The 12508-nt window shown below is 43.7% G+C and overlaps 1 protein-coding gene across 1 annotated transcript; it reads right to left on the bottom strand.

Moving 5' to 3' along the window:
• Positions 1-1513: 1513 nt before the first annotated feature.
• LOC147637248 (vesicle-associated membrane protein 721-like) lies at positions 1514-11536 on the bottom strand. Its single transcript, XM_086800862.1, has 5 exons — positions 11196-11536; positions 2542-2683; positions 2339-2459; positions 2014-2076; positions 1514-1899 (listed from the first exon to the last, which is right to left on the bottom strand). Exons 1-5 carry the CDS (start codon positions 11386-11388, stop codon positions 1753-1755), a joined length of 666 nt encoding a protein of 221 aa, XP_086656988.1. The 5' UTR covers positions 11389-11536; the 3' UTR covers positions 1514-1752.
• Between the last annotated feature and the right edge of the window lie 972 nt (positions 11537-12508).

Raw genomic sequence — 12508 nt, 5'->3', positions numbered from 1 at the left:
ATGAGAAGTCTTGGTTGTCTAGCTTTGAGTACTCCTTCAAGTCCTTTGATCACAATGATTGCTATATATTCGACAATCTTGGTGGATGCCTCGTCCTTCTTTGAGTCTTGGCTCTTGACATTGGGATCCATCTTGGATGGAGAACCTATAGAGCCAAAGAGGGACCCGAATTATGTACCTGAATTGGCTCGAAATGCATAAAAATTTAGTTAAGAAAGGTAACTAAACACAATAAGGTCTTCGTTCTTCACCTAAAAGAATGCCTCAATTTGCCTATAACTCTCATAACTACCCAAAGATATTTCTCCAAAATCAAAGAGAAGAAGAGATGGAATTATCCTTACTTGTATATCGCTCCCTTTTTTGCCTCTTACTTAACTCTTATTGAGCTCTTCACATAAACCATGCTCTAATACCATGAGAAGAATGCAGGAGGAGAGGATGAGCGTCAGCTCCTTATAAGCAAACACACACACAAACAAGAATAGACATGGCTCGTCTCTCTCGAGTATAATGAGTTTCTTGAGCTCTTTCAACCCTTCTTGATGATTTATCAATGAATACTTGACGATCACCGCAAAGAGCAGGGTGTCTTTCCTAGGATGATAGATTCCAACCCTAGTGCTCGAACAGTTATTCCTAGTCTTTTCATATTAAAACTTCATAAAAGCTTTCCCAGCGGTTCATTCAAACAATAGGCCACCAACATGTTCTTCCATTAAATACTTCAAATTTGATGATGAAACCTTAAAGAATGATTATATTTGTGAAAAAAATTGGAGGATATTGGAGAGAGCTTTTCTTTATATGAAGAAGGCGTGCGAGTCATTGCCCCTCTCTCTCTCTCTCGCACGTCACTATCTCTGCGGGTTCTCTGTCTCTGCCCCCACGACCGCCCTCTCTCGTGTTGTGTTGCAGAAATCTGTCCCTCTCTCTCTCTCGCTCCCCCTCCCTCCCTCCCTCCCTCTCCCTCTCCCTCTCCCTCTCCCTCTCATGCCGCCTGAAAAGGGAGTGTAGGTTGGCCAACAGTTTTATCTTAACGCTTCAGTAGGCTTTCCTAACTCCTGTTTAGGGTTTTTTGTGGGGGATGGACGAGGAGGGCTCGGTCTCTCCACTATAGAATTCCAACTCTCCCTCTCTCTCGCTCAGATCACTAGTGGAGGACAAGGATGGAGGACTGTTATGACTGTCAGGAGCCGGAGTAGCTGGCCAGAAGAACGATGATCGGGGAAGACTCTCTCTCTCTCTCACTAGTGGAGGACAAGGATGGAGGACTGTTATGACTGTTAGGAGCCGGAGTAGCTGGCCAGAAGAACGATGATCGGGGAAGGAGCTTTGTCTTCTCGATCGTTGTGCATGGCAGAGCAGAGGAAGAGGGCCGCCCAAACGAGGATAAGAATGCAGACCAGTACCATGAGAAGTCCTCAATGTGACAAGAGCAAATGTCCATTAGGCATTCAAGTTGAATATATTATATACCCACATTCTATTATGTAACATTCAAATTGAGCTGAGAGGAAAATATATACTGTGCATAGCATTAACTTCTTTCTGTGTATATATGAAATCATCTATAATCATCGCTTCAAGTCACACTCTCAATGACAGACTACATAAGAACCCAGTGCAAAAAAATGATGCGCTCTCTACGAGGCTATAACGCACCATGGATGTACCTTTGTTGCTTTGGATTCATGTCATATAGACATGACGGGCGAATCCCTCACATAGGAGACCCTAAAATTCAAGACTTCAATGACATTTAAAGCCTTTGCATATGGACAGCCAGATGATGAGGATGAGCAAGATCACGATTCCCAGTACAACTAGCTTCACTTTCATGTTCTCTAGCCACATTTTCCGTCTCAGTTGCCTGCCTTGTCTCTGAAAATTGTCTGCCTGAAACACATCTCAACGCCCTCATGTTATAAAAGAATAAAACTGTTTAGTTCTCTCAAACTTGAACTGTACTAATGCTCAAAGTAATTGGCAGAGCATAAGAAGCTCACATACTTGAAAACGAAGGTTTTCTGTCTTGTCAACCAGCAACTCAATTTTCTCTCCTCTGTCAAGAACCTGCATGAAGATTCCCGTTTCTTAGGTGACGCGTGTCTGCGAAATTTACACTTTTCTCATTTCAAGGCTTGTTAGATGCAGACGAGAAGCCTATCACCCCTTTGTGCACAGCCCAAGGAGGTGATGCCGTGTGATGGGATGGGTGTTCCCCTGTACACCCAGTGAACTTCGCAGCAGCCATGTAGTGCTGCATGTTAGGGAGGGCCAACAATACCTGGACATGTCTCTGTAGCAGCCCAAAGGGACAGTATCTCTCCCTTACCTTCTCAATGTTTTCCATCATGATACCCTTCACTTCTGAGACTTGAGCCTTCACTTTGGCAAGTTTGTTCATCTCTTCAGGGTGATCAACACAGTACTGCATATGCTCCTTCAGCTTTGGCCTAAAGATTTAGTTCACACTGAATCAACTAAAACCAGGTTCCCAAAGCAAACGCCCAACACATACTACACATTTTCACGTACCCAAAATCTTTAGCAAGGCTGTGTGCAACAGCAGTATCGCTCTTTCCATTCCCATATCGCCTCTTGAAATCCTCCTTAATACGCTCCAAGAATGCCATGGGGATTTGCCTCCCAAGTGACTCATCAGCAACGACCAAGTAAGCTGCACTAATAGCCATAAACTCTGAGCAGACATGATTCGTATCACAGATAAACATTACATCCAAAGACACATGTGCACAAAAGCATAGTATCAAACAAGCCCACAAGCATACAAATCCAAGTTTGCTCAAGCACCATTTGCTCAGAACTTAAAAATCGTCCTATCACCAGCCTCGACATTTCCCAATATGAAAGGGGTCTGGTGGACTCCAAGATGTCTAAATATTTGGAAAGTACAAGCTTTGTATCTTAGAATACAAAGGACCACACTCCTAAAATTTAGGAGAGTTGCTATTTTTGGCCTGACTCCAATGGAAATTCTGTTCACGTCATTACATCTGGAATTGAGCAAATACCAAGAGTTAGCAAAGTGCCTATGACAGAATGTCTACTAGTTAGGATATTTTTAGAGGTGAAGATTATGGAAAGACCCATCTCTTAGATTGGGACATGTGGCAACAAAGTGGACCAAAGTGAGACAAGTGGCCTGACACTTGTCACTTCAGCTATTGTGTGGCTCTCCACTTGTCATTGTAGCCTTCTCTTGCCATTTTAGCTCATGGGAGCCCCAAATCTATAAATTGGAGCCCTCTCTCTTCATTAATGGAGGCTCTCTTGCTGCACACTAGCCTCTACTACCGTTGCAGGCTGCCCTAATGATGGCTACTCTCTTTCTCTCTCTCTTAAAGGCTGCCCATGAAGAATACCGGCTATTGGGGACTGTACTGGAGGCTTCCATCGCGAAGAAATACTGAAGGCAAGGGTATTTAATCATTTATTATGATTTCTAGCCATTGTACTTGTTGTACAAGCCACTGTACTAGTTGTACCAATCCGTGTACTTGTTGTACCTACTGTACCAACCATTGTACCGATTGTACCAGCTTTTGTACTTGCTATACCAGCCACTGTATCAACATTTGTACTTGATGTACCTGCTGTACCAACCATTGTACGTGCTGTACCGGCTGAATAGAGAGTTGTACTTGTTGTACCAACTCTATTGCATGAAGACCCGTGGTTTTTGGGAAAGAATCAGTACCCACACAGAGGTATATGGATTATATTGTTGGTTCAGCATTTCTACAGCCTGTGTTCCAGCTTGGTAGCCTCGTGTTGCGCAGCGCGCTGTGTTATGGCATTTGTATATGGATAATCCGACGTCTCCCGTGGGGAGAGTAAGGCCCTCAAAGCTTGTACATGATATTATTCTCCTTGGGTAATAAAATACTCCAAGGGGGGGGGGGGGGGGGGGGGGGGGGTCGGCCCATTCCGGCCTCTATGTGGTGTCACATGTGCAAGCTCCATTTTCAACATTTGTGGATGTTTTATCGCTTTTATGTTTTATGCAAAGTGATGATGGATATGTGTTAAGGCTGTGGCCATGTTTAAATGTTTTAATATGCATTGATGGTATCAACAAGTGTGTCAAAGGCCCTAGTCCACCGGGCACCACCGCGAGTTTCATTGGTATCAGAGCATAGGCTTTCTTGGAAGCGGAGGCTTCCTTCTATCAATAAGAAAGAGAAAAGATCTCAAGTGGGGACCACACTTACCATTAGTGCTGTTCAGCATGGCCAGCCACTTCATAGCTTATGAAGCAAGAGCATGAGCAGTAGACAGCTTGTTGATCTAAGGATTTATGAATTCACAAAATTTTATCTTGGAAGTGTGGAGTTGGCTTTATGTGCACACTGCACACGTTTAGCACTCTTTCCATATGGATATTGTGGATTATATTATCAAGCGTACAAGCAAGCTATATGGAGATATATCTCGGGATATTTTAAGGATATGGTGAGGAGATATTTCTTTTGGCTTCATGACCAACCTGGCAAAGAAAAGCAAGTATACTTTGAGTTTGCAAAGTTGGTGCTTTTGCTATTTACTATGAAGTGTTTTTGATGTTCACTAACCCTTGTATAGCCATGCAAGGAGAAAGGTGGTGTTATTTGCCTTGAGATGGTTCCAGGGAAACATTGTTTATGGGGATGGATTATATCTATGGAGATTTCTTTCTTGGACGAGATTTATATAGATATTGGGCTTCACAAGCAATTTCTATGGACGAATCTGTCCCAGTTTATAGAGAAGAAATATTTGGATATCTCATGGATATGATGCTTTTATGGATAAAAGTCCACCTCTACTCCAAGGTGTGTAGTTAGCACGGAGTATGTGGTAAGAGTTATGGTATACAGGTCTATGGATTCATGAACTTCTTTTCTAGGGATTTGGATCTATCCTCAAGTTTATTGTCACATGCACTCTGCACTCAGTGCATGGTGACAAGATGGCTCATCATCAGCAATGCAACATTTGTACATTATTAGAATCCAGTAGGATGATATTTGTCGTACGTCGTCACCCCATTGTACATCCTCAGTCTAGGATAAGTCAGGCACGAGCTACGTAGGTCATTCCTCAGCCTTAGCGGGTCGGCCAGTCGGTCAAGTCCCTTAACCCACTTGGAGAGAATCATTCATGCATATAGAGTCAGTAGAAGCCTTAGGATTTGCATCAGAAAGCACTCTGAATCCTGCATAATATGCATGCATATGCCTGTGCATCATTTAGAACATCCCAAAAGCCTTAGGGAATTTACTAGGATTTATCTGGTATTTTTTTCATATTTTCTGGTATTTATTTAGCATTTATTGTCATTTATAAATATAAACTTTATTAAATAAATGACCAGCCAACTTGACCAGCCTCTAGTTAGTATAAATAGGCTTGCATAGGGCTTAGTTTCTCATTCAGTCTTCAGTGTGCTAAGAGCTTTCCTCCTCAGTCCTAGGAGTACCCTTGCCTTCAGCACTAGACTAGTCTCATCCAGCCCTTGGAGTGCTTGAGTTTGCTTCAGCCAGCCCTTGTTCTCCAATGATGCAGTTCAGCAGTCCCTACAGCCATAAGCGCAGCCATACAGTGCATCTACAGGCCTGAATCAGCAAGAAGACCTGCGTTTTCTGCATATCCAGAAGCCGGCCTGTGCACAGCAATCCCTACAGCCTGCGTTTTCTGTCCAGCATCAGTACAGCCTGCGTTAACAGTTCCACAGCAGTCCTACCTTGCGTTTTCAGTCCTACAGCAGTTCTACAGCAGTTCCTCCGCCTGTATGCATCATCCATACATGCTTCAGCCCTCTGGTGAAGGTAACACAGCATTCATAAGCATCTACAGCATTCTAACATAGCTTAGAACAGTCCACCGCCTTCTTTTCTCAGCCTCAGGTGTGGAGCCCTTCCTCATGCCCTTGGGAAGAGTGCATAGGCTCGAGATCAGTTCATCGAGGTGTTTCTACAGCCGTGTAAAGTTCAGCCAAGCTTCCGATCCTTCGAGATCTTGCGTTTGGCTTATCTACAGTCCACAGTCATTCTCTCTAAAGAAATAAAGCAAATACTATCTCGTTATCGGGATAGGGGGCCCTTCAGTGGGTAATTCGGGACCCAATCTGGTGTACAGTTCTCATATATCTCTCTCTCATCTCTTTAAAGTTTGAAGTATTAAAGTGGATTGCTAAACTCACGAAACTCAGGATAAAGAAGACGGTGTGAGCATTTGTGTAACAGGACTCATGGGACTGATTTGTCTCGCCCATTTACTTGGGACATGATTATGATATCTGGACTTATGGGATTGTTTTGTCTCGCCCATTTATTTGGGACATGGATTTATTTATCTTTATGCCATATTAGAATCACTATCTCCCCATACAGAGGCCAAGAGATTCATCGTTTATCTCACCATGGATGTGGATTCATGTTGGGATTGTGAGAGGGCAATTCAATGAACACTCCACCATACACGTGGATTCGTGTTGCGATTGTGGAGTGAGTGTTTCATTGTTTCCACACCATGCTTGTTGATCAGAGTTGGGATTGTATGGGAGAACATGGGAACTGTAGGGATTGGGAGAAAGGATTGCCAAAACTATGGAGAACCAGCTTTTCTGTCACCATGGTTTGTGCTCTTGAATGGCACCAGTTTGTGTGCATAGCACATGTTTCTGTGCGAGACACTAGTTTCTTGTGCATGGCACTTATTTAAGTGTCTTAGCACCTAGTTTGTGATTTTCATTGGCATATGATTATCTCATTGATATTGGTGATTGAGACACAATTGGCTCTTGTGCCTGTGTCTAGCATATCTTCCATGGAATTCTCGCCCATTTATTTTGGGACATGATTTTGATATTGGTATTATGGAGACTTATTTAGTCTAACCCATTTCTTTGGGACATGGATTCTTCAGTTATATTGGATTTTTGAGACTGTCTCGTCTCGCCCACTTGGACGGGACATGATTATATCTTGAATATATGGCTTGAAGGTTGCGGACAACTTTTAAGAAGCTCACCAACCTCGACATTTCCCAGTATGAAAGGGGTCTGGTGGACTCCAGGATGTCTAAATATTTGGAAAGTACAAGCTTTGGGAATGGGGGATTATCTTAGAATACAAAGGACCACACTCCTAAAATTTAGGAGAGTTGCTATTTTTGGCCCGACTTCGATGGAAATTCTGTTCGTGTCATTACATCTGGAATTGAGCAGATACCAAGAGTTAGCAAAGTTCCTACGACAGAATGTCTACTAGTTGGGATATTTTTAGAGGTGAAGATTATGGAAGGACCCATCTCTTAGATTGGGACGTGCAAGAAAGTGGACCAAAATGAGACAAGTGGCCTGACACTTGTCACTTCAGCTATTGTGTGGCTCTCCATTTGTCATTGCAACCTTCCCTTGCCATTTTAGCTCATAGGAGCCCCAAATCTATAAATTGGAGCCCCCTCTCTTCATAATGGAGGCTCTCTTGCTGCACACTAACCTCTACCACTGTTACAGGCTGCCCTAATGATGGCTACTCTCTTTCTCTCTCTCTTTCTCTCTCTTGAAGGCTGCCCATGAAGAATACCGGCTGTTGGGGACTGTTTTGGAGGCTTCCATCACAAAGAAATACTGAAGGCAAGGGTATTTAATCATTTATTATGATTTCTAGCCATTGTACTTGTTGAACCAGCCCTTGTACCTTCTGTACCAGCCACTGTACTGGCTGTACCAATCCTTGTACTTGTTGTACCCGCTGTACCAACCATTGTACCAACTATACCAACTTTTGTACTTGTTGTACCAACCATTGTACGTGCTGTACAAGCTGAATGGAGAGTTGTACTTGTTGTACCAACTCTATTGCATGAAGACCCGTGGTTTTTGGGGAAGAATCAGTACCCACATGGAGGTATATGGATTATATTGTTGGTTCAACATTTCTACAGCCTGTGTTCCAGATTGGTAACCTCGTGTTGGGCTGTGTTATGGCATTTGTATATGGATAATCCGGCATCTCCCGTGGGGAGAGTAAGGCCCTCAAAGCTTGTACATGATATTATTCTCCTTGGGTAATAAAATACTCCAAAAGGGGGGGGGGGGGGTGGATATGTCTTAAGGTTGTGGCCATGTTTAAATGTTTTAATATGCATTGATGGTATCAACAAGTGTGTCAAAGGCCCTAGTTCCCCGGGCACCGCCGCGAGTTTCATGTCCCCTCACACTACTAACAACTACCTTGTCACTACTATTCAAGCATGCCTTCATATTCATGTTTGTAATTGCTATGCATTGAATCACCCATGGTACCGCCTAGATATTTGGTTGTGCCTCCATTATACATAAGGATGCTACACCTTTCCCTTGACTGCACACTTGGTGTTGTCAATTTTAATCATCTTTAGAATCATCCCTCTTGTGAATCGTGATGGCCATGTATCAACATGCATTGCCTCTAGTGCCTCCACATGCACTCCTTGATGGTGAGAAATAATGGCCCTACTCCTTTAGCATAGCTGCCTTTCTTGTTGCAATTTAAGCACTTCAATTCCTTTTCTCAAATCCGAAGACTTTGACTGGTTTCTTCATGCATTCTTGCCTTCATGTTTATTCCCTTGTCATTTGTCATCAAGAAAGAAGCTCTGAGCCTCTAACGGTTGACCACCTTCAATGTCATGGTTCATCATGATTGGAATTTTGCGTAAGTCTCAAAAGTAGATGAAAGCACCCTATACTTGCACCGCTGACACGTCAAGCTGATTGCATCACTACCTTGAACTTGCATACACCACAGATTCAGCCTTAAAAAGCTTCTGTCATAAAGCTAGTTTTAGAAATTGAGAATTCTCGGTGGATGCACTAGCTCAATGCTTGTGTACACTTGTGAACTTTGAAGCAACGATAATACGTCTTCATGTGTCTAGATTTAGCATTTTACCTCTCATTCTTGAAATAGCATTCACGTTCACTTTTCCATCTAGGTTGGTCCCCCCACTGTTTTCCACACTCAAGACATGCAATGCTGAGTGATCCCATGTCACATGCACCCGTGCACCGAGGTGCGAGCCAAAGAGCAAGCAAGCAAGGCAGCCTTTTGGTGCTTCAAAGTTCAAACGCATCTAGACAGGGGTGGAAGAAGGCACATCATGGGGTCCAACGGCGGTGGGCACTCAAAGGCCAGATCTCGGAGAGCATAAGACAGCCAGATTCAATAAAAACACAACTCTATTCAAGCTGCAGGACAGCACACACTAGGTGGCCATCCACAACAATAAAACGCAACAGAAGGGAGCCTCCAAGGGGGTGGTGCTACAGGCCACCCAAGACAAATAGGGTAGCATTTTATACATCTATTATATGCGGCTTCCCTGGCCTAGCTAATTGGCTCCACCCACCCTTCCTCCATCTCGCAAGTATGAAACCTTCGCCTAGTTCTTGACCACAAAGGTGTGTTTGTTTTCTTCAAGTACATCTGCGGGCAGATACAGAACATGGTTTCAACAGATGTCAGAAAACTCTTTGGTTTCTTGGGAGGAAGCATGGTCCACCAACATCAATCTCTACAAGAGCTAGTAGCACCACATAGGATAGAGAGGAGTGAGGAGTTTATCGAGCTGTTGGAGAACAAGTTGGCAGCTTGCTGACAAGAGATCCAAGCAAGAACGACAGCACATACAGTGGTAGGTCCATCCATAGATGAAGCTCAGCAAAAGGGAGTGTCCAAGGATGCCGGAAACAGAGAACAACCCATCCCAAAGGCATAGGGGCCAGTTCTAGTGTCCATAGTTCCCGAGGAGGCAATTGCAGAGAAAGCACGTCTAGTAGCCATGCTATAGGAGTTTGGACCAGTGTGTGGAGCAAAGAGCAAGTTCTCCAAACGATCCATACCGGGTTGGAGCGGTGGAGATATGCTTCTACCCGTTGGCCACCTCAAAGGTTGAGTATGTGGCTGGATTCATGTGTTTGTAAGGTCTATCATGCCAATAGTCAGGAAACAACCATTGCAATCCCTAGAAACCCCTAAAAACTCGTTTCCCCATTTCCATTTCTCAACGTTTCCGTTCCCGTTTCTCGTTTTTGGTGACTATGATCGTGCCAAATCATTGTCATATTATCCAAGCGCCCAACAAGCAACCCTTTGAGGACAAAGTTATTGGGTTACTATGTGAACACACTTACTAGGACGTTATTATTAGGGTTGGTAGACAACTCACTAACATTAGACACTATAAATAGGAGTCTAGTTTTTAGCCATATTCACTCATTGATCAGTCAATCATCATTGAGTCATTAAGAGATCACGAGCAATGCTTCCATTGGGTATCTCTATTCAGCATTGCATATATTTCATGTTAGTAATACATGGCAGATTAGGTCATCATTGAGCATGAAGAAGAAGCAATTTGAACATGAGTTTAAGTCTGTGATTAGGCGCTAATCACGCACGCTTACACCCATTGTGCCCCATGTCGGCAAGCATGCCCAAACTGCAAGACCTCAATGAGGTGTGGGCCAGAGAAAATACGAGATCTTGTAGAGGCTTGAGAATGTTGTTTATGAGGAAGACTAATATTCTCACTCATGGGTATGAATAGCCATGATTATGAAATGACTGGACTGGATGTGGTTGCATAGTGAGGAAAAAAAAACCTACAAAAATGAGGCTGGAACCATATTGTGTGCGACAGGGACATGGATGAGTGCAAGTCTGGGAGACGTCGAGGAGAAAGGGAACGGGTACTGGGACAGCCATGGTTGAGTGCAAATCTCAGGGATTTTGAGGAGGAAGGGAATGGGTACTGGGACACCCATTCCTCTCCGTGCAGCCGATCCGCGTAGCCAGGACGTCATTGGCAGGTCTGTGGAGCATTAATCAGAACGAACCCATCTTGTTGCATTGGAGGTAGACATTCCGTTCGACATGTGAGCACAACGGGAATGTACGGCAGGGTCGTCCCAATCCCTTCTAGCATACATTTCATAGATGCCAGGAATATGGTTGATGGCGGAGTGATGAGAACATCCCCCTTAGCCATGGTCCTCGAGAGTGAATAATGGAAACAGAGGAATTATGTCAACAGTGCACGGTGGATGGGGGCGCATACAAAAAGGGGAAGATTGGAACAAAAATGATACATGATAAAGATAGAGGAGAGCGAGAGGAAGGGAGAGAAATAGGAAGACGTACTGTAGCCATCCTCGACGAGGTAGTTGAAGATATGGCCATCACAGTTGAAGGAGTGCTTGTTGTTGGTGGACGAAAGTTTGTGGAGGCACTGCTCGGCGATGGCCCTGAAGTTGCCCGTGAAGGAGGTGTACTCCGCCAGAATGACGCCGCCCCGCGCCACGAAGCTGTAAATCAACGCCGACTGCTGCCCCATTTCGCCTCCCCCTCCTTCTTAAAACCGAAATGGCCCCTTCCTCCTCCGCTCTCAGGGAAAGAAAGGACAACCCAGCGACCTTCCTACTGGCGCTTGGAAAATGGTGATGGAGAACGTAAAGGCGTCTCCATCTTTGTAGTGGTGATGGGTAGTAGCGTGTCATATATCAATATGATGTTTTCTTGTCTCAATCGCGAGGTGACTTTTGAGTTTCCTAGCTCAGTTGCCATGTGGACATAATCCAAAGTCTTGAATTTGAAAGTAAGTTGATTTTTAAAGATAAAAGGTGAAAATATTTGGTGATAAATCCTTTTTTGGTGGGATTTGGTGGGATTACAACTGTATGTTTGAATTGCCTCCTACAGTTTATCCTAGCAATAGCGCCCTTGCCTCTTTTTTTTGGGGAACAGTAAATATATATAATATTAACAAAGGCAGCATTTTACAAAAGGTTCACAATTCTTCTCTTAGATACATCTGATTTCAAAGCCAAAAGGATCCTCATCCATACCAAGATCTTCCAATTTACAATTAAGTAACCTGCATATGAGATCCCACCTTTCATCTTCCCAAACAAAAGAAGACTAACCCCAAGACATATGATAACCTAACTGCATACAAGCAATTATCATGGCCTCAGAAGAGCACCCCTTGGGAGACTGCTACTCCAAAACCTGTCCACTTGCCCATATCTTCACAACTGGTCTAGTTCCCAAAGGGTTCTCAATAAAGGCCACAAAAGTGTATACATTCTTCTTCTCCTGTCGGTACCATCTTCTTATCTTTGGCCCAAACTTAGGCAGCTTTACTTTCACATCATATCCTGAGTATCCTTGCATAATGTCAACAGCTAGGAAGACCTAGTGTGTACAAGAGTCTGCCAGTCTGTGGAGCAGATCATATATTGACCAACACATGTGGATACATTTATACATTAGCTTTAGGGCATCTACCGCCATGTTAATCTCTGTCTGAAAGACTATATTGTTCCTGGAATTCTAGATCTCCCACAAACAACAGAATCTAATGATGTTAAATAGTAAATTTAATGCACTCTTAGCGTCAGCCAGCCTGCCAAGGATCCAATCTCCCCAAGATCCTTGAACCCCTATGCTATTTG

This window comes from Cibotium barometz, chromosome 7 (assembly GCF_041138505.1).
Source record: "Cibotium barometz isolate CiBa-2024 chromosome 7, ASM4113850v1, whole genome shotgun sequence".
NCBI lineage: Eukaryota > Viridiplantae > Streptophyta > Polypodiopsida > Cyatheales > Cibotiaceae > Cibotium > Cibotium barometz.
Note: the sequence above shows the minus strand (reverse complement) of the source record. Positions and strands in the feature narration are given on the sequence as shown.